Below are 22,226 nucleotides of genomic sequence, written 5' to 3'. Positions count from 1 at the left end.
AAGGAAAATGAGACTCTAAATGAAGCACTAGACCAAATGGATTTAATAGATATCTACAGAGAATTACACCCCAGAACTGCAGAATTCACATTCTTCTCAAGTGTACATGGGACATTCTTAAAGATAGACCACATGTTAGGGCACAAACTAAGTCTCTACAAGTTCAAGAAGATTGAAATCATATCAAGCATCTTCTCAGATCACAATGTCACGAAACTAGAAATCAATTACAACAAGAACATGCAAAGACATTTGAACACATGGAGGCTAAATAGCATGTTATTAAACAATGATTGGGTTACCGAGGAGATCGAGGAAGAAATTTAAAAACTTCTGGAAACCAATGAACATGAACACACAACAACACAAAATCTATGGGATGCAGCGAAAGCAGTTCTGAGAGGGAAGTTCATAGCACTACAGGCCTACCTCAAGAAACAAGAAACATTTCTAATAGACTATCTAACCTCACAACTTAAAAAACTAGAAATCAAACAAAAAGAAAACCCCAGAGCAGTAGAAGGGAGGAAATAGTAAAGATCAGAGCAGAAATAAATGACATAGAGACCAAAAAAAAAAAAAATTTTTTTTCAAAGGATTAATTAAACAAAAGAGCTGGTTTTTCAAAAACATAAACATGATTGATGGACCCTTGGCTAGACTCACCAAGAAACACAGAGAGAGAACCCAAATACACAAAATCAGAAATGAAAGAAGAGAAGTAACAACTGACACCACAGAAATACAAAGGATCGTTAACAAATACTATGAGCAATTATACGGGAATAAATTAGACAATCTGAGTGAAATGGACAAATTTCTAGGAACACACAGTCTCCCAAAACTGAACCAGAAAGAGATAAAAAACTTGAACAGACCAATAACAACTAAGGAAATCAAGACTCTCTCAGCAAACAAAAGTCCAGGCCCGGACGGCTTCATGGGGGAATTTTACTGAACATTCAAAGAAGAACTAACACCCATTCTCCTCAAACTATTTTTAAAAATTCAAGAAGAAGGAAGACTTCCCAACTTGTTTTATGAGGACAGCATAATTCAAATTCCAGAACCAGGAAAAGACACTACAAAGAAAGAAAACTACAGGCCATTATCCCTGATGAACATAGATGCCAAAATCCTTAACGAAATACTAGCAAATCGGATCCAGCAATACATAAAAAAATTATTCACCATGACCAAGTGGGATTCATTCCAGGGATACAAGGCTGGTACAATATTCTCAAATCAATAAATGTGATGCACCACATAAACAAAAGTAACATAAAAACCACATGATCATATCAATAGATGCTGAAAAAGCATTCGACAAAATCCAGCACCCAATTCTGATAAAAACGCTCAGCAATGTGGGAATAGAGGGATCATATCTTGACATAATAAAGGCCATATATGAAAGACCTACAGCCAACATCATACTCAGTGGGCAAAAACTAAAAGCATTTCCCTTAAGAACAAGAATAAGACAGGGATGCCCACTTTCACCACTCTTTTTTAACATAATACTGGAAGTCTTAGCCACAGCACTCAGACATGAAGAAAAAAGAAAAGGGATCCAAATTGGAAAGGAGGAAGTGAAACTCATTATTCGCAGATGACATGATATTATACATAGAATACCCTAAAGACTCCATCAAAAATCTACTAGACTTAATAACTGAATTTGGCAAAGTAGCAGAATACAAAATTAACATCAAGAAATTGACGGCATTCTTATACACCAATGATGAACTCACAGAAAGAGAAACTAAAAATCCCATTTACCATTGCGGCAAAAAAATTAAGATGCCTAGGAATAAACTTAACCAAATAAATAAAGGACCTATTTGTAGAAAACCACAGGACATTAAAAAAAGAAACCGAGGAAGATATAAAAAAGTGGAAGCACATACCTTGTTCATGGATTGGAAGAATCAACATCATTAAAATGTCCATACTACCCAAAGCAATCTATAGATTCAATGCAATCCCCCTCAAAATACCAATGACATATTTCACAGAGCTGGAACAAATACTTCAAAAGTTTATGTGGAACCAAAAAAGACCCCAAATAGCCACAGCAATCTTGAAAAAGAAGGACAAAGTAGGTAGGATCACAGTACCAGATATCAGGTTATACTACAAAGCTAGTGTAATCAAAACAGCATGGTACTGGCATAAGAACAGGCATATAGATCAGTGGAACAGAACAGAGAACTTGGAAATTGATCCAAGACACTATGCTCAATTAATATTTGACAAAGGTGGCAAGAGCATACAGTGGAGTAAAGACAGCCTCTTTAATAAATGGTGTTGGGAAAATTGGACAGCTACATGCAAAAAAATGAAACTAAACTATCAACTATACCATACACAAGAATAAACTCAAAATGGATAAAAGACTTAAATGTGACCCGTGAATCCATAAAAATCCTAGAAGAAAATGTAGGCAACAAAATTTCAGACATCATATGCAGCAGAATTTTCACTGATACATCACCTAAGGCAACAGAACAAAGGAAAAAATGAACACATGGGACTCCGTCAAACTAAAAAGCTTCTGCACAGCAAAAGAAACAACCATCAAAGTGGAAAGAGAACCCACTGTATGGGAGAACATAATTACCAATGATACATCAGATAAGGCATTAATTTCCAAAATATATAGAGTGCTCGTACAACTCAACAAAAGGAAGACAAAGAACCCAATAAAAAAATGGGCAGAGGAGCCAAATAGACACCTCTCCAAACTGGTCATACAAATGGCCAAGAGACATGAAGAAATGCTCAACATAACTAATCATCAGAGAGATGCAAATTAAAACAATGAAGTATCACCTCACACCTGTCAGAATGGCTGCCATCAACAAATCATCAAACAAGTGTTGGCGAGGGTGTAGAGAAAAGGGGACTCTAGTACACTGCTGGTGGGAATGCAGACTGGTGCAGCCACTATGGAAAACACTATGGTGTTACCTTCAAAAAATTAAAAATTGAACTGCCATTTGACCCAGTGATCCCACTTCTAGGAATACACCCTAAGAAGCCTGAAACACCAATCAGAAAGAATATATGTACCCCCATGTTTGTATCAGCACTATTTACAATTGCTAAGATCTGGAAACAGCTTAAGTGTCCATCAGTAGACAAATGGATGAAAAAGCTGTGGTACATATGCACAATGGAGTACTATGCAGGTGTAAGAAAGAAAGATCTCTCATCCTTTGAGACGACATGGAGAGACCTGGAGAGTATTATCCTAAGCAAAACAAGCCAATCAGAGAAAGACAAATACCACATGATCTCAATTATTTGTGGAATATAATGAACATAACAGTCTGAGGAACAGAGTAGACTCAGAGTCATGGAAGTAGAGTACAGACTGACAACCCTCAGAAGAGAGGTTGGGGGAGAAGGGAAGAGATAAACCACAGAACTTATATGCATGTATGCTTAACCGATGGACAGGGACAACAAAGCTGGGGACGGGGTGGGGGGGATGGGGAGGAAGGTGTCAATGGGGAAAAAGGAGAAACATCTGTAACAAAAATTTAACAGTTAAAAAAAAAATAAAGCATGGATTTAAATAAAAATCCATGCTTTTTTTTTTTTTTTTTCTTCACCCAAGGACATTTTTCCATTTTTTATTCAGGTAGAGTGGGAGGGAGAGAGAGGAACAGAGAGAGAGAGAGAGAAACATCGACGTGAAAGGAACACATCGAGTGGCTGCCACCCGCACAACCGACCAGGGCCGGGGACAAACTGCAACCGAGGCACGCGCCCCTAACGGGAACCGAACCCGGGTCTCTCAGGACCGCAGGCCGACGCTCTAACCGCTGAACCAAACTGGCCAGGGCTAAAAATCCATTCTTGACTTTACATTTTGTTCTTTCCATTTTCCCAGCATCTCTTTTATTTCTTCATACTTCTGTTATCTGTCTCACTAGGTTCGGGGAACAATATTTCTGAAGCAAATGTATTTTTGAAAAACAATCTTATGAAAGTAAAACCTCAAAAATATGTTATTGAAGTAAAGAGAAATTTGAATTTCACCTTATACCTACTGCTCAATTCCTGTAGGCATAGGACATATAGATTGTGTTTTTATTTATTTACTTATTTGCATGATAACTATGGATGTGTTTAACTTATCCTGCTTACTAGATGGTGAACCCCTAAGAGTAAAAACTGTTTTACTTATCTCTGTATCCTATGATTCCTACCATAGTGCTTTGTAGTAACAGACAAATAAATATTTGTTCAATTTCCATGTCTAATAGATTTTGGAATCATGTTGTTTTTACTTCAGAAGTGCATCCCCCCCAAAAGTTAAGGCTTTTTGTAGATTTGCCCCAATTTTACTCTCTGAGCTCCTAAAAAAAAATAATGATGTGCATTTGATAGATGACTGATTAGGCTGGAGTAGCATTCTTTACCAATATACCAGAGAATGATGTTCACGTCCCAAAGGATGAGTTGCATGCAGATACCCAGTCCACCAGAGGTTCACCATGATATGGGAAGTAAATACCTAATATTCACTCAACAAAACTTTATTAGTGCCTTACTGTACTGAGCACCGAACACACAGTGGTGAACCGCTGTCAAGTAATTGGTATTAATCATTTCAAGTTGATGTAATGAAAGAAGAATTAGTGTTTCATCATGTACCTTCTGCTGGATTTTCTACAAATTGGTTACCTACTCAATTAATTATTAGCTGTCTTGGAGTAGGGATAAGGCATATGGGAACTTGTAAGATTAAATGACATTGATAAAACAGGAATTAAGATGCTTTACTAACTTTCTGAAAGAATACAGGAAAATTAGCCCCAGACTGTCTTTGATGGAGTAATTATAAGTGTCTTGTTTGTGTGGTTCAAAAGCATAATACATTCATGAAAATGATTATTATTATTTAATTTTAGTGAAAGGAAGGAAGGGGGGGGAGGGAGAGGGAGAGAAAGAAACATGGATGTGAGAGAGAAACAGCTATTGGTTGCCTCTCCAACTGGGGACTGAAGCCGCAACCACAACCTAAGCATGTGCCCTGACTGGGAATCGAACCTAATTGGTGTATGGGATGATGCTCCAACCAACTGAGCCACACCAGCCAGGGCTTATGAAGATTATTGTTAGAATGTCTGTCATCTTCATATCTTTTTCAGAGGTTACACTCAAAGGGAAGCCAGTATGAAGAGTATGAGGTGTGCGGGTACATGAAGTTTTCCTCTAACAGTTTACTTATTTTTTATTAAAAGTTATTTATTTATTATTTGAGAGAGAGAGAGAGAGAAAAGGAGAGAAAGAAAGAGAAACATCACTTTGTTGTTCTACTCATTTATGAATTCATTAGTTGATACTTGTATGTACCCTGACCAGGGATCGAACCTCCAACCTTAGCGTATCAGGATGACACTCTAAACAACTGAACTACTAAGCCAGAAGTTTCCTAATAGTTTTAAGACCTAAGGTGAAAATTGCTCCTTACTTCCCATAGGAAAATAGCTCACCTCTAGGGAAGATGGGTTTTGCTTCCTACGTGGTCCAGGGAATACGAATGCTGTCATTCATAACAAGAGTACAGAGGGTGAGTCCACATGGAAGATGTACTTTTTCGTTCTTGACCTCAAAGGTCTGACTGGAGTCCCTGTGGGATTTCCAGTCTAAGTATAGTCCTCCTCATGCTTGAAAATGTATTCTTTGCCAAGTGGGGAGTCTGGTAATCTTGGGGATCCTGGAACTTGACTTAAACAGAAGGAACAGATGTAGCAGTGGCTGAGATATATGCTCCCTTGCTTAGAGTTATAAATCAGCCATATATACTACTACTCCAGACTCCAAACCAAAACTCTAAAGAAAGGTGGGTCAGTGCATGGAGACCCATCAGTGTCCCCTATGTGCCCATACTTGAAGAGCCTGTCACATCATGATGCAGTAGTGGCTGTTTCTGTCTTTAGCAGGCAGGTGAGTGGTTTGACCCATTTCCCAGCCTTGTGCCCTGTGGCTGTGGGAACCTTTGACTACAATTCTTTTTGGAGTTGGGCTCTATAATGTACTTCCGTTCCCTGAGATGGTGTTTTCTGGGCAGGAACATGGGACTTGAGGATTGTTTTTCTTTTCATGTGTCTAATAATGCATCACGAACTACCCCAAAGAATTATGGTAGGTTTTGTAGTCATAAAGCCTTTGATTTTAAAATAGAAACCTCATATTGCTTTTAAAAATATTTTTATTCCTTTTCTTTAATTCAGATATAAAATAGGTCTAACTAGCTTCATCAGATTAAGAGCTTTAGTGCCTTATCTATGCCAGACAAATTTTATCATAGCGTATTTTAGCTTTTCCAATCTACATAATGGGGAGAGGATTATATTTCCAGGAATTTTTTTTTTTTTTTTTTAGCAATAGTGGGGTGGGGGTGGGGGCGTGGGGGAGAGAGAGAGAGAGAGAGAGTGGGGGGGAGAGGTGAGAGAGAAACATTGATCAACTGCCTCTTGTACTCACCCAGACCAGGGATCAAATCTGCAACCTGGGTTTGTGCCCTGTCTGGGAATCAAACCTGCCACTTTTTGGTGTGTGGGATGACGGTCCAACCAACCAAGCCACCCAACCTGGGCTCCCAGGATTTTTTTATCAAGACAAACTTTTCAGAGCAAAGACTAAGGTCCTGTTATACATGTACCTAGATTACAAGACTTATTTGAATAAAAACTCTCTCTTTAAATTAGAGAGACAGTGACTGAACCAATATGGAGTTTACTTTTCAGTAATATGCCGTACAACATACTCTAGCCTTAACTTTTTTTAAATAATATGGAGATATATAGGTACAAGAAAAGAATGTAGGGGGAAACAGTTAGTAGGAGAAGTCATTCTTCTTTGGCATGCAAGAACCCCACTGGTGAAACCCATTTTGGTTTCTCCTGATTAACCATTTCCTGCTCTGCTGGCTCTCATTCCATGTGATGAATTGAAGTCGGTTTGCTCTAACTTGGGAGCGTGGTTTGTTAGTATAGGATAGAAATAATTCGTTAGTATGATAAAGGAGATCTGAACTCCAGAAGAGGTGGAGGGGTATTCCCTGCCTCTGAGTAATCAGAAGGCACCACTGTAGGCAGTACAAGGTCAGGCTTCTTCTGGCGGTTTCTTTCTCTCTCTCTTTCTTTTTAAAATATGTTTCATTGATTTTTTTTTTTTTTTTTTTTTAGAGAAAGAGGGAGAGAGAGATAGAAACATCAATATGAGAGAGAAACATCAATCGGCTGCCACCCGCTCGAGCCCCCAACCCAGGCATGTGCCCTGACTGGGAATTGAACTGGTCCTCTCAGTCCATGGGCCAGTGCTCAATCCAAGGAGCCACACCAGCTGGGCTTGCTCTCTCTCTCTCTCTCTCTCTCTCTCTCTCTCTCTCTCTCTTTCCTTCTCGTGGTTTCTTGTTCTGTGAACTGGATAGTTATGGGAACTTTTATCACAGTGTCCTAACCTGGAGCATGATGTTTGTTGATACTGTTTAGCCTTGAGGATTTGGGTTTTAAATCTGATCCTGAACTACTTACTTAGATTAGTACCTTGAATTCCCCAGACTATGATTGATGAGGCAGAAAGTAGTGTACAGGGCAAAAGTGCGGACAGTGAAGAAACTATTATTGTTTAAATTCTATTATTACTATATTTAATGCATTTTTTTTTTTTACCTGCTGGGTTTTTTTTTTGTTTGTTTGGTTTTGTTTTGTCAAGTATATCTATCTCTTTCTCCTCTGAGATCCAGAACTGGATCACTTTGTTAGGTATCCTTTTTGGCTCATTTAAAAAAATTATTTTGAAATAATTTCAAACTAACATAAATGTTGCCAGATCAGTACAAAGAGCTCTCATGCCCTCTGCAAGCATATTCCCCACTTGTTCACATTTTATTGCATTTGCTCCATCACCCAATCTCTCTCTCTTTAGTATGTCTACTCATTTTCTGAATGGTTTGAAAGCAAGCTCTAGATAGGTTGTCTTATCTCCTGTAAACACTCCAGTGTACATTTCTCCCAAACAAGTACATGCTTCCACATACCAGCATACAGCAGAATATTAACACTGATTCAGTACTATCATTCAGTCTACAGACCCCATTCAGATTTTGCCAACTGTCCCAATAATGTCTTTTTCTTTTGATTCAGGGTCCTATCCAGGAATGCATGTTGCATTTAGTTGTCATGTCTCTTCAGACTTCTTTATGTGAAACAGCTCCTCCTCCTTCCCCTGACATTTACTGTATCTTTAACAGGTTTAAAGAATAGGTAGGATGACCCTCAACCTCAATCTATTTGTTATTTCCTCATGACCAGACTCAGGTTCTGAGCAGGACCAGGCACAGGAATGATATGGTGTGCATCACATCGGGGCTATGGTATGTCAACCCACTGCACCCCTGGAGATGTCAGGCTTGATCATTGGTCACGTTCCTGTCCTCTAGATTCTTCGCCTTAAAGCCACCATTTTTTCCTTTGTAATTGATTAGTCTTTTGTGGGGAGGTGTTCTAAGATTTCACTGATAATCCTGTTCTTGAAATAACCACCAGATGTAGCATCTACTTGGTCTATTTGACAACTCCCACCTGCCTCGGTGGTTTTTATAGCTGTCATGCCTTCTGTATTTCTTAGTTGGTATTCTATGTTAAGGAAGAGCTTTCTTTTTGCTTTGTTTACCTATTTATATTAGTGTGCAATTGAGAATTTTTTCAATCTATTATTACTAACAGTTTGTTTTTTTTTCAAGCTTACAGTGATCCTGATTTGGTCAGTGAGCTCCCACTTGAGTTGGCTCCTGTGTCCTTTGGATACATTCCCTCCATTCGATCATTCTTAATGGTTACTAGTTGTAAGATACTGCCTTCCAAATGACAGAAACTAAGCCCTTGATGAAGCATGGGGTTGGCTTCCTTTGAGTAACCGCTTCCACCTCTGCATCCCATAAATCTCAGTCTCAGCTGTCAGTGGCCTTACTGTTCCTCTGCAGTGTGACCAGCTTCAGGAGCAGTTTCACCCAGAAAGGAACTTGTCAACAGGCTGCTGAGTGCAGTCATTTCATCTCACATGGCTTCCAGAGGGCATAAACCTGGGGACAGAGGTTCTCTCTCTTCCCCGGTGCCAGGACAATCTCTCTTTAAGACTGTTAGCGATCTTAGCATGCCCATCAGCTAGGATAGGGTTAGTGACGTTTCTGCCAGCCTGACTTCAGCTTTCAATAGAGCTTTGGTTGCTTGAGTACATTTCAATCTCTAATCTTGAAAAACCATGCCTTTCAGCCAAAGTACCTTGTACTGCTTGGTCCTAAAATTTCTGAAACGCAGCCTACCTAAACATATGTTTTCCATAAATGGGGGTGCCCCCTCTCCTCACGAGTCCTTTAAATTTAGCTGAAGGTCAGTGAGCTTGTTTAGGAATGATAAATGTTTCATAGCAGAAATATTTCTCTCTTAGCTCCTGGGATTTTTGTAGGTCAATATTTTGAAGCTTGTAGAAGAGTTGATTGTAGTAGAAGACTATAACATTCATTTCTCAACTTCGGATTTATCCTTTATTCTTGATATATGTAGTTAATAAGAAATAAAACATCACTACTTATATGTGGAAATGCATATTTGTGTCACTGATTACTTCAGTGAATTATAAAATTCTTTGTATTTTCATTCACTTTCAGAGAGGACTGTACGTTTAATGTTAAAAGTGAGGTAAAAAACTTGACTGAAGGAGAAAATCCTTGCGTACCAGGAACAAAGATTGCAGTAGTAACTCTGTTGAGATCTGAATGAACTCTGAAGCCACGTGAGTTCAACTGTATGACAAGGCAAAGACAGAGTCCCATTTCATTTACAACATTCAGTGCCTTCCTGCCTTGGCCATGGACTGGATGGAAAACTGGCAAGAAGGAGAGTGTGGTAAACTCCACTGCCGTTATCCAAGGTGTCTGTTTTGATGGGTAGTAGAGACACAGAAAGGTCATCAGCATTCCTTCCTTCTCTCCGATTCTCCCTTCTTTAGAATAGTCTTAACCTCAGACCCAAAGGTAATAATACACACTGATAAGGGGAACATTAACATTTTTTCTGAAAAACTCCTATAGTATCTTATAGAAAAAAGACTCTAGAGATCTTAGAATAACAATAACATTTTAAAAAATGTACACCAGCTAATAGTAATAACTGTTTTTCCCCCCAAACTTTACTTCTGGTTTTGGGCAATTTTCATAGTGGCTCCGTCAGTCTGCTTTAAATTGGGCTCCTACAATTACGAAGTTGTGTTTCAGCCCAGATTGGGAAAAAATGTGGTAGGGAATGTAAGGGAGGGAAAATGTCTCTATTCTGTTAGGGTCTTGAAGCTGGGCCTAAGATCTAAACTGACATAAGACATTAACAGGAGAAAAGCCTATGCATTTCATTAAATTTTTCTTGTATATGGGAGTCACTACAAGAGAATGGGGACTGAAAGAAACCGAGTTGAACATTTATATACTGAACTGGACAAAGAGAAGTAAATTTTGAAAACATGATAAGATAGAGGGGCTTGGGCTAGGGCAGTTAATCGTGGAAAAGTAAGTAGGAAGATAAAGGCTAGTTTAGCAAGGCTTATTTGTACAGATTTTTTTTCTTGGCCTCGATTCCTGCTCTCTGGTGATAAGATGTTGCTTTCCTTTTGGTGTAGGGAGGACATCATCCAGACGGGGGTTTTATTTCCTGCTTTAGGGGAGGAGAAAAAGGGGAGGTCAGCACCCTTCTTAGACCTGCTGTGTGTCAAGTACCTTTAGTTCAAAATAATCCTTATGCCAAAGTGGCATATTTTGGGATGGCATATTCTGCCACTCTTCAGGGGCATTGTCTACTGCTAAGTAATAATGTGGCGAAGTGGTTCAGAACAAGTCTCCCCAGAATGTGGCACTTTGGCATGTGTACTAGTTTGAGCTGAAGACAATGAAGGCCCAACGATTTAGAATTTTTTTTTATTTTTTTTAACCTACCCCTTAACTGCCTAAAAGCATTTAAATAGAGGGCCTGGTCCGGGAAGAGAACTGTCGCTGCTGTTTCCCACAAGGAGTATGGGTAGGTGTCGTGGTCTGGGGGAAGCGTGGCAGGGCCTGGAGGTTGACGTCCTCTCTGAGTTTCATTGCTCTGCATGACTTGGCAAATATTTGTTTACCAAACGTTTACTCTTCCCATCATCCTGTAAAGTGTCTTCCTCCCCTCTGAAGCCCCAGACCCCTAGCCATACTGAGATAACGCAAATAAATTTGACAAATGAATCTCAATTGCCAGACTGCCTGTGAGTCTCATATTCTTCTGGGACCCCTGAACTCATATGCAGTTACTCTTGTTAATCTTTCTTATGTTAATTGACTGTTAGACCAGCCAAAGAATCTAGAAGGGTAGAAGGGGAAGTTTCCTCCCCGACACTGCCCCCCCACCCCACTGTGGTATAGCTCCTGCACTGCCCAGAGTTCCACCTTCTGTTTGCCTAGACGCATAGAGAAACATGGGCTCTTTTTATAAAAAACTGTTTCCTATAAATTTTTAGTGTTATCTATAAATGGGGATAATAATAGTCATTTTCTGGTAGAATTATGAACATGAAATGACATGAGGCAAATCAAGTGATATACTTAGAAAGGGCACGTTAAATGTTATTGTAGGGAGGAGAAATAACTTTTTTCCTACACTTCTAGGTTCTTGGCAGAGACCACCCTCCCCCATAATAAAAAGATATTAACAGGATAAAAACAGACAGAAATGTAATAATATGCATACCCCCTGTATACATGGGAGATACTCAGAAAACTAACTCTGAAATAGCTCAAGTTGCCAATTTTTTTATTAGATATTTTTGTTAATCCTTACCTGAGGATATTTTTTCCATTGATTTATAAAGAGAATGGAAGGGAGGGAAGGGAAAAGAGAGACAGAGAGAGAGAGAAACATCAGTGTTGGAAAGACGCATCACATCGATTGGTCGCCTCACTTATGCCAATCCTGCCAGGAAGCTAAAGACCCGTCAGTGCTTAGGCTGCTGACACTCTGATCACTAAGGCACACTGGCCAGGGCCCAAGTACCACCTTTAATATCATCTCCAGCTAAAGACAAATGTTGGGGGGTAGTTATGGGAGGTTACCAGGAAACGCACAGTAAACAAGGGTAAGGCTGTTGATGCAGATTGAAGTCTTTCCTTTCTTCATTGATAAGAGTTTCTAGAGATTTAGAGTCATCCTTTTCCTGGTACTGAGAGGAAGGCACCCTTCCAACTGGAGATTTCCCTTATAAATGTTTCTTACAGAAGGGTAACATCTCAATTTTCAGAGCTTCACCTTTGTCTGCTGTTTCTTAAAAAGAAACAGCTTAAAATGATCAGTATGCCAGAGGTATATTTGGGGGTGGTATATTTTTCTCCCCTTCATTATCTAAAAAAAATAAACAAAATAGGTTGCCACTTGAGTTGCTCTTCTCCTTCTGGTTTGAAACCTTTCTTCAGAAGTACAGTTGACCCTTGGACAACGTAGGCTTGAACTGCTTGGGTCTACTTATATGAGATTTTTTTCAGTTGAACTGAGTGGGTCGTTTGACCTGCACAGTTCAAACGCACATTGTTCAAGGGTCACCTGGCAGGTGGGAATCCGCACATGCAGAGGGCTGACTTAAATTATATGGGGATTTTTCTACTGTGCAGGTTGGAGCCCCAAGGGTCAGCTCTAATCACAATCAAGATTATCTGGCCCTGGCCAGTTTGGCTAAGTGGTGGAGTGTCGGCCTGCGGACTAAAGAGTCGTGGGTTCAATTCCGATCAAGGGCACGTGGATAGGTTGTGGTTTGTCCCCAGTCCTGGTCGGGGTTGTGCGGGAGGCAACCAGTCGATGTGTCCCTCTCATGTTGATGTTTCTCTCTCTCTCCTTTTCTCTCCCTCCCACTGTATCTGAAGGTAAATAGAAAAATATATCCTTGGGTGAGGATTAAAAAAAAAAGATCATCTGTATTTAGGAACCATCGAGAGAGAAAAAGAGTCTTAGTTTGCACTTCAACCTGAGTTGACTTTTCCTGCAGTCAGAGTTGGCAGGGTTAATGTGCTCTAGCTGAGAAGCCCTACTGTTACCTTCTGGCAGCCCATATGCAGATGCTGTTATATTAGTTACAAAAGAAAACCCTATTAACTCAGAAGTCCTTTAACTGTCAGTGGAGCAGCTGCTCCATCTCTGAAGCAGGTTCTCTTCCTTCCTCCTTCTGTTAGTCTGCAGCTTTCATCCCTTCTTTAGAGAACTGCTAAAGCTGCCCTGGAGGTCCTCAGAGCCCCTGACTAGTTCAGTCACTTTTTTGATCTGCAGCTATAGTAGTAGCCTAGGGAGAGCTTGCATAATTAAATTCACATGTAACTTAAAATAAAAACAACCAGACCAACCACCCAGCCCCTCAATTATTTTTCCTTCAGCAGTTAAAACCTGATGGAATCCTGGAATTTTAGAACTGGAAAGAATGTTAAAGATGATCTAGTCCAGCTCACTTAGTTCAGAGGTGAGAAATCCAAGGCTGAGAAAAATCAAGTGAGCCAATCAGAGGTGAAGCCTGGGATCAGGACATCTCCCTCCTCTCTAGTGCTGTGTCCACTTGGACGCTGCACTCCTCAGTGAACCGTAAACCATTTGCTGAGAAAAGCAAGGAGTTCTAGTTTCATGAACTTCATTTCTCTCCATGCCCTTGTTCAAATCTTGTAGACATGTTGCAGATCAGTGAAAAAGCTAAAGATCGCCCTGGCCGGTTTGGCTCAGCGGTTGGAGCATCAGCCTGCGGACCAGAGAGTCTCAGGTTCAGTTCTGCTAGGGGCATGTACCAAAAAAAAAAAAAAAAAGCTAGAGATCTGTGGGGGAAACCAAAGGCTTTGGATATGCGCATTGAAAAACCGGTGGCAATATTCATATTGAGTTTTCTTCAGGGCAACTGGTTGCACGTAGAACCCCAGCAGTGCATGGAAACAAAAATTAAAACTGGGTTCAGTGTCAGCCCCCTCCATTGCACTGCTCTACAGTTTTTTAACACTAGCAGGTTTATTTGTAGTGACTGTTTTTGTCACTACAGAGATGTGTATGTGTGTGGTAATTTGGGTCAGATGAATAATGGGGTGTGTCTGCTGTGGTTTTTGACTCACGCAGAGCATGTTTTACTGCTTTCCTAGAGTTGATACTGTCTCAGAGACGTTGAGATCTCCTCCTCTGGTCCTGAAAATGGTTAGTTGGGTTTCATTATCTATTATCCACTCTCCTAGCTGCAGCAGTCACAAAGCTCATTTGGGCTGTTTTTATTATGTGCCAGCTTTTGTTTTAGGAGTTGTGAAGTTGTCAGAATGAACTTAGCCTCTCTGAGGACCTGAGGAGGACGGGAAGAGGAAAGGTGGGAAGCGCAGGTGAGAGGTAATCAGGTGGACTTCTCACTGCTCGGGCTGAGTTCGGTGGTTCAGTTCTGCAAGGTGATGGGGAGGTCCTGCTCTGTTGTCCACATTACTCTCCATGTTGAGTTGGAGGAGGTTTTTAGGAATGATAGTTGCTCTTAAGCAGTTCATCATGGTACTGGACTTTTCTGAGTCCTTAGTGGAATCACTGATAACTTTCTTTAGACAGTTCTCCACAGTAAATGGATTCTTGCACAGAGCAAACAAGTATGTAACATAAAGTACTTACTGTGTTTTAGTCGTCGTGTTGGGTGTTTCCATAATTATAAACAAATAACTAGAGTACACTGCGATAAGTGTTTAGTTATGAACAAGAGATGCAGGGGCTCAGGACAAGCCCCTTGCTACTTGCTAAATGGTCATACAAGAAATTGGCTGTGTCTCATTGCTTTTGATTGTAGGTCAAAGTTAGACCAGCAGTCTGATGTTTTACTCTTGTGCTTAGTAAATGCCTTTCACAGAATTAAGCCTGCAGTTCACTCTTTGCTTTTGCAGAAGAACCCATCTCTTCCCCAGGAGAGTAGATTCCTTGTTTCAGTGTCTGGTGTTGCTGGTATGTATGGGCAGGCCAGGTGATGTACTTACAGACAGACCTGAAGGGCTCCAGGAAAGGCCAGAGGGGTCTGGGTGAAAGCAGACTACTGTAAACCTTTTGATGGTGCCATCTGTGGAAGAGAAGGAAGTTTGAGGATTTGAAATAGTAAGTTTGTGGCAGGATAGTTTCAGTCCAAAGTAGAGCAATCTCTTAAATGAGTCTGGGTTCTCTTGCCTCATTTATAGGAACAAAATAAACAGCTTATGGATAGTTTGATACAGCTCATGATTAAGTGACTAAAGAGAATATGGTTTCAGTTGGTGCCACCCCAAATTTCAATTAAAATATATGTAGGGTCAGCCTTCTTACAGCTTAAGAACCATGTGTCTGTGCCTTTCTGAACAAACGCAGGGGTTGCCTGAATCATAGACGTGGGTAGACGGGCACTGAACAAGTGGGAGAATGATTGAGTTCAGAATCTGAGTTTCAGTCAACTAGTTTCTGGTTCCTTTTCTCAAATACAGGTTTTCATGCTGTAGGAAGCCTTTTGTTCTCTCGTGAATACTGGTGGACTTGTTTGTGGAAACGGGGTTGTCCTGAAAGAATGTTTTTGAGATAGAGCACATCTCTGCCTAGATTTGCCTGGATTTCTTTCCCTTTCCATAAACTGAAGGAATGTGACTTGATCAGGAGACACTGATCTTAATTGAGCACCTGATGCTTTAAGAAAACAGATGACTTGGCCGCTGGGGTGCTGTCGTCAGCTCTCAGAGAGAGGAGCTAGAACAGATCTGAGAGCTTAAGTAAACCTGAGTAACTTTTTATTTCATTGTATGTGTATTTAGAGATTAACTCATACATTTAGTTACAAAATATGTCATACAGAGGAAAATAAGCTAAAATTTCATATGGTAGCGACGTTTAAAAAGGCTGAATATGATCAAGTGTTAGGTCTTCTGTCACAAGGGAAGGTTTTCATTTTGACATATCCAGGTGTGGTTTCTCTTTGGACTCACATCCCAGTTAGTGGGTTAGTGGTTTTGTCAATTTAATGATCTTGGGATTGGGATTGAGTCCTTGTAAACTCCTAAGCTGTCCCTCCCCTGGATGAAAAAGGAGGGGGGAAGGTAGATCAGGTCACTGCCACCTTTCTGGATAGAAACAACTGCTTTGGGGATGAGCCATAGAGGGGACTTCTGTCTGATACTTGAAGAATCTGTTTTGACTGGGATATCTGTTTTCTTGATATCTCCTTCAACCAAGAGCTTCCTAGAAATCTCTTCTCTAGGACCCTGGCATCCTAATGGGGTCGCTGTGTGAGTCTCTCTCTACCCCCCTCACTCTTCTCTCTGTCCTCCTTTCTCCTTCTTCACCCTCCCCTTCCCCAACCAGGCCAGCTGAGCTGCATTTCCTTCCCACCTAAGGAAGAGAAGTACCTCCAGCAGATTGTGGACTGCCCCCCCTGCATCTTGATCCTCGGCCAGGATTGTAATGTCAAGTGCCAGCTGTTGAACCTGCTATTGGGGGTGCAGGTGCTCCCTACCACCAAGCTGGGCAGTGAGGAGAGCTGTAAGCTTCGGCGCCTCCGCTTCACCTATGGGACTCAGACTCGGGTCAGCCTGGCGCTCCCCGGCCGGTATGAACTAGTCCACACTCTGGTTGCTCACCAGGGCACCTGGGAGACCATCCCTGAGGAGGACCTGGAGGTCCAAGAGGACATCGAGGATGCTGCTCATGTGTTAGCCGAACTGGAGGTGACGATGCATCATGCTCTCTTACAGGTACCAATCTCATGCTTATACATTTATACACACGTATGTATTTGAGCTTTCTCAGAAAGTAATTTGGCAATATATACCCTCAGCTCTGAGCATCAGCTGATGGAGTTAAAGGAACGTAGTCTAGGAAGTTGAAAACAAACAAGGTTGTCCAGTGCCCACCCCTGACTCTGCTACCTTGCTGCAAGGCCCTGAGCAATTGGCTTGTCTTCTTGCGACCTGTCTCCCTTTCTAGTAGACGGAATGTGACACTCGCATCTCAACACGCTTTTACAGAATAATGATCAGGGTTAGAAATCCTTTTTTCTTTTTTAGTGGGGATGTGTTGCTAGGATTGTCTTTAGCCATCCCTTTCTGAAAGGAACAACAAGATGATGGATAATTTATGTTTTTAAAAATATATATATTTTTAATTGATTTTTTTTTTTTTTTTTAGAGAGCGGAAAAGAGAAGGGGAGAGAGAAACATTGATGTGAGGGTGAACCATCTATCGGCTGCCTCCTGCACACCCCCCACAGGGAATCGAACCCATAACGTGGGCATGTGCCCTAACTGGGAATCAAATTGGCAACCTATTGGTGCCCAGGATGATGTTCAGCCAACTGAGCCACACCAGTCAGGGCATGGTCTTATTAGAATTGAGACAAGTGAAGAATTTTTTATTTCCTTAGGCATAGTCATTACTTGCTTAGTGGCACAGATCATGTTTCCTACTTTCTAAGGAATTTGGGAATGCGAGGGCAGGTCTGGCTCAATATTATGAGATCTGGAAATCCCAGCACCTAAAAAAGAGCATTTGCTTCTCCTTTGAAATAAACTCCCAACGAGGTCTTGTGGCATAGCCGAAGAGATCATGCCTGCCTGGTATTCCTGGCTCCACTTAGGAAGGACTCGTCTCTTGTGCTAGGCTTCCTTTCCTGCTGTACACAGGGATGGGCTATTTGATGAGACTGAATGGGGATTGGCAAAGGACGTGACTATGCCAGGGTTCAGGAGTGGGTAGGAATAGAAGAATGCAGACACTCGGAATAGAGACCATCACCTTGGTTAGTTGTGCCAGGAAGGAAGGGCTAATTTGGCAGGACTAGGACAGTGGTTTTTTTTTCCTTCTAACCTCTTCACCTATCCTTGTTCCAGAAGGCTTGATCTTCTAGTCAGTGAATGAGTCCTTTGTTTGTGGCCATGATCTGTGACATTCTAGAAGTAGAAACTGTCCTTTTGTTCCACAGTCCAGATTTATTTTATCTTGCTAAAAGCTAGAGGAGGCTGTCTATAAGGCAGCATTTTCTCTCAGGTTAGTTTCATTGGTGGCTTTCCTATTTTCAGACCTAGAGCTCACACTTCTTACTTAGCTCAGGACGCTGAGAGAGTTCTTGGATAACTGTGAGAGTAATTTTTATACATTGCCTGAAGCTCCTCAGTTGACCCATGAGCTTCTTCACAGTCCTAAGTATTTGATTCATATACAGTATGACTGTAGAATACTGCCCTGATCTGGTTCCTTCCAGTTTCCAGTCGCTCAGTGGTTTCCATACATTTTTAAATTTTATTTATTTATTTATTTATTTATTTAATCCTCACCCAAGGACATTTTTCCATTTTTTGTTCAGGTAGAGTGGGAGGGAGAGAGAGAAAGAGAGAGAGAGAGAAACATAGACATGAAAGGGACACATCAAGTGGCTGCCACCCGCACAACTAACCAGGGCCAGGGACAAACTGCAACCAAGGTACACGCCCTTAGCGGGAATCGAACCCGGGTCTCTCTAGACCGCAGGCTGACGCTCTAACCACTGAGCCAAACTGGCCAGGGCCATTTTTAGATTTTATTTATTTTATTTTATTTTTTTTTTTATCCTCACCCGAGGATATTTTTCCATTTTTTGTACAGATAGAATGGGAGGGAGAGAACGGAAGGGAGAGAGAGTGAGAAACATCGACATGAAGGGACACATCGAGTGGCTGCCACCCGCACGACCAACTAGGGCCGGGGACAAACTGCAACCGAAGTACGTGCCCTTAGCGGGAACCGAACCCGGGTCTCTCTAGACCGCAGGCTGACGCTCTAACCACTGAGCCAAACTGGCCAGGGCCATTTTTAGATTTTAAATCACTGTAAGAAATGACCTTCTATAACAGGACCCAGTACATATATACACATTTGAAATAAAGTTTTGTGAAACAGTACTTTTACATCTTGCAAAACACATTGATACTTTCTTTTCTATTCTGTTTGACTTTATTTTGAAAAAATGATGGTAGCAACCATTAAATTGATGTTATGACCTAATACATTGTGACCTGCAGCTTAAAAAACACTGTTAAATAGGGGAAATGACTACTATAGGTTAGGTAGTGATTTTTCCTGTTATTGCCTTTTATTTATTTATTTATTTATTTATTTATTATTATTATTTTTTTTTATATTTTGTTCAGATAGAGTGGGAGGGAGGGAGGGAGAGAGAGAGAAACATCGACGTGAAAGGGACACATCGAGTGGCTGCCACCCGCACAACCCAACCAGGGCCGGGGACAGACTGCAACCGAGGCACGTGCCCTCAGCGGGAACCGAACCCGGGTCTCTCAGGACCGCAGGCCGATGCTCTAACTGCTGAGCCAAACCTGCCAGGGCTATTATTATTTTTTTAAATATGTTTTTATTGTATTTTTAGAAAGAGAGGAAGGGAGAGAGATAGAAGCATCGATGTGAGAGAGCACATCGATTGGCTGCCTCCTGCACACCCCCTACTGGGGATCGAACCTGCAACCCAGGCATGGGTCCTGGCTGGGAATCCAACCTGGACCTCTCAGTCCATGGGACGAGGCTCAATCCACTGAGCCACACTGGCTGGGGCTGTTATTGCCTTTAATTAATTAATTTATTTATTTTTATTGATTTTCGAGAAGAGGGGAGAAGGAGAGAGATACAGAAACCTCAGTGAGAGAGAACATCGATTGGCCGCCTCCTGCATGCCCCTCACTGGGGATCTGGCCCACAGCCTGGGCACGTGCCTTGACTGGGAATCGAATCTGCGACCTCTTGGTGTGTGGACTGACGCTCAACCACTGAGCCACAGCGACCTGGCATGTTATTGCCTTTTAAAAACACTCTTGGGCCCTGGCCGGTTTGGCTCATCGGTTAGAGCTTCAGCCTGCGGTCCAGAGAGACCCGGGTTCAGTTCCCGCTAAGGGCACGTACCTCGGGTGCAGTCTGTCCCCGGCCCTGGTTGGTCGTGTGGGTGGCAGCCACTCGATGTGTCCCTTTCACGTCGATGTTTCTCTCTCTCTCTCCCTCTCTCTCCCTCCCGCTCTATCTGAACAAGGGATGAAAAAGTTTCCTCGGGTGAGAATTAAAAATAAATAAATAAAAACACTCTTGGAATATGAGCAGAGCCATCGCAGGAGAAGCAAATTACTTGATGAATTTCTTTGTGCCCCTTCATTTTGTTTCAATTTTTAAATATTTATTCATTTTATTGGTTTCCATTTTTAATGCTCATTTATTTTTGTCCCATGAATTGAGGGGTGCAAGAAAGGAAAGTGAGAGCCTCACCCCAAGTGCGTATCTGAACACATAGCCTAACTGGTGAGTTCCTCTGCCGCTCCAGATCCTGCTGAGGACGCAAACGGAAGTGGCAGTTGAGGAGACTACCTGGTTGGGGTGTTGAGACACCAGGTCAGCTCTCTTTCTACACAGTTGAAATATATATGCTTTCTTGAGGAATATTCTCTTTTCTTGAGGAATTCACTAGTCTTTGTGTCTGTTTCATGTGGTTTCTGAGACTTCCTTAGCCAGTGTATTTCCGGGTCTGCTTTATTCTCTAATGGTTTTGATGTAGAAATAGCAACGGACCCCAATGGTTTCAAGTTCAGAACCCTTTGATGCTGAGCCTCCGGGGGCAGCCTTTGTGGATCTCAGGCCCTGCTCTGTCTTTACAGTCAGGCTCCTGTCTCCATTCAATCCCTCAGCCATGCTCAGCTCACTGCTGGGAGCATTTCACAGCTACCTTGAAGATTTATCATGCCAGCGAGAAAGATCTTTTTGTTTAGCTCCTTTTATATTTTGGACCAGTGCTTAGCTCTAAACAGCCCTTCCATTTGGTGTGTAAAAGGGGTGGTAAAGAAAGGAAACATTTAGTAAAGGAAACTTAAGATTGAATTAGGGGAAATGGATGTTCATTTTCAATTGTCGAATTATCAAAGCAGAATTTCCTCTGCCCTCTTATACAATGGTCATTCTTCTAATATGCTACCTCAAAGCCCTCATAAATTAGCCATTTTCAGTTTTTATAGAATAAGCCAACTCACATGAACCCATAGTGCTTGGTATTCCCAGCTTTTTAGTTCTGGGTCCCCTGAGATTCTTAGTTCATAATTCAGTAATAGTGGAACACTGTCAAGCTGTTAGTTGCTGAAGCCTTGTTTAGTGTTAAATTTAAAACAGTCATTTTCCAGTTGGCAGCACACTTCACCATTCACCATATGTACTACTAGTTCTGTCTGTGTACAGACATACTTCCCCTTCCACACCCTCACCCTATTTTTAACTCTAACCTTTCTGCACATGCATCTACCCACCTCCTTCTCTCTTTTTCCCTCTTACAAGTCCAGTGGAACATAGTTGTCTGCCCCAGAGTTGTCTCAGTCTGATGTGTGTGGTGTGTATGTATTTTTTTTCTATGAACACCTGTAGAAAAGGAATAAAAAGAAGCAGAAATGATTCAACTTCCTCAGCTTGAGCTGCGATTCTTGCACCCCAGCTGTGGCATTTTATTTACCGTGGCAGTGCCGTAGCTCCCAGTTGTCCTGCTCTTATCAATATGCTGTTGTCCCCACCAGCTGTTTTCTGGCCCTTTGGACAAATGTACATGTCACCTTGCAGCCAGACTGCCACATGCTTACATGGATTTGGGCTCATGGTGATGTCTGGTAGGGTATATTTCAGGGAACTGAAATAGATTGATGTTTCCAGGAAAGGTCTAATAACTTGCAAATACACTTTTGTTTTTTACTATTTTTAACTCTAACCAGTTGGAGTAGTCAAGTTTTCTCTTTATAACTCTCAATCAATAAATTTCAATGGAAATAATCTCTTTGAAATGTTATACAGACCTTGATATTTTTAATTTCTCAGCAGTTAACACTTTCACAAGCCAAATTTATTATAAAGGATCTTACTTAAAATAACAAATTTATGCAAAATTTTAACTCCAAATTGTACTGAAAATTGTTTGTTGCTAGAAAGTTAGCTTCTATCAATTTTTGTCTAGTTATTGCCATTTAATATGCACCTTATAGAACTAAATTTGTTGTGTGTTGCTCACCTTTAGTTAGATACCATATGTTCTCTTGAATGTATCTAAATAGAAAGATAATCATTGATTGGTAAAAAGTAAGAAAGGAAGCTGGGTGAGGGTCCTCAGGGCAAAAGATACTTTTGGGAAGA

The 22,226-nt window shown here is 41.2% G+C and overlaps 1 protein-coding gene across 8 annotated transcripts in view; it reads left to right on the top strand.

Annotated features, from left to right (window-relative positions):
* The window catches only part of DSTYK (dual serine/threonine and tyrosine protein kinase), a 66,256-nt gene that overhangs the window by 11,767 nt on the left and 32,263 nt on the right, over positions 1-22,226 (top strand). For 6 of the 8 annotated variants that reach the window (XR_004960845.1, XR_004960846.1, XR_004960847.1 and 3 more), the window contains exon 2: positions 16,398-16,786. Coding sequence is in view for 4 of the 8 variants with exons in the window: in XM_036271843.1 (XP_036127736.1) it covers positions 16,398-16,786 (389 nt within the window). In the remaining 4 variants the exon portion in view is untranslated. Of the gene's footprint in view, positions 1-11,068; positions 11,088-14,761; positions 15,024-16,397; positions 16,787-22,226 lie in introns of those variants that run through there. The other 2 variants (XM_036271842.1, XM_036271841.1) reach the window with 2 other exon arrangements.

Source organism: Molossus molossus, unplaced genomic scaffold (genome assembly GCF_014108415.1).
Source record: "Molossus molossus isolate mMolMol1 unplaced genomic scaffold, mMolMol1.p scaffold_m16_p_20, whole genome shotgun sequence".
In the NCBI taxonomy this organism is placed as follows: domain Eukaryota; kingdom Metazoa; phylum Chordata; class Mammalia; order Chiroptera; family Molossidae; genus Molossus; species Molossus molossus.
The sequence above is the reverse complement of the archived record's forward strand: the minus strand, read 5'-3'. Positions and strand labels throughout refer to the sequence as shown.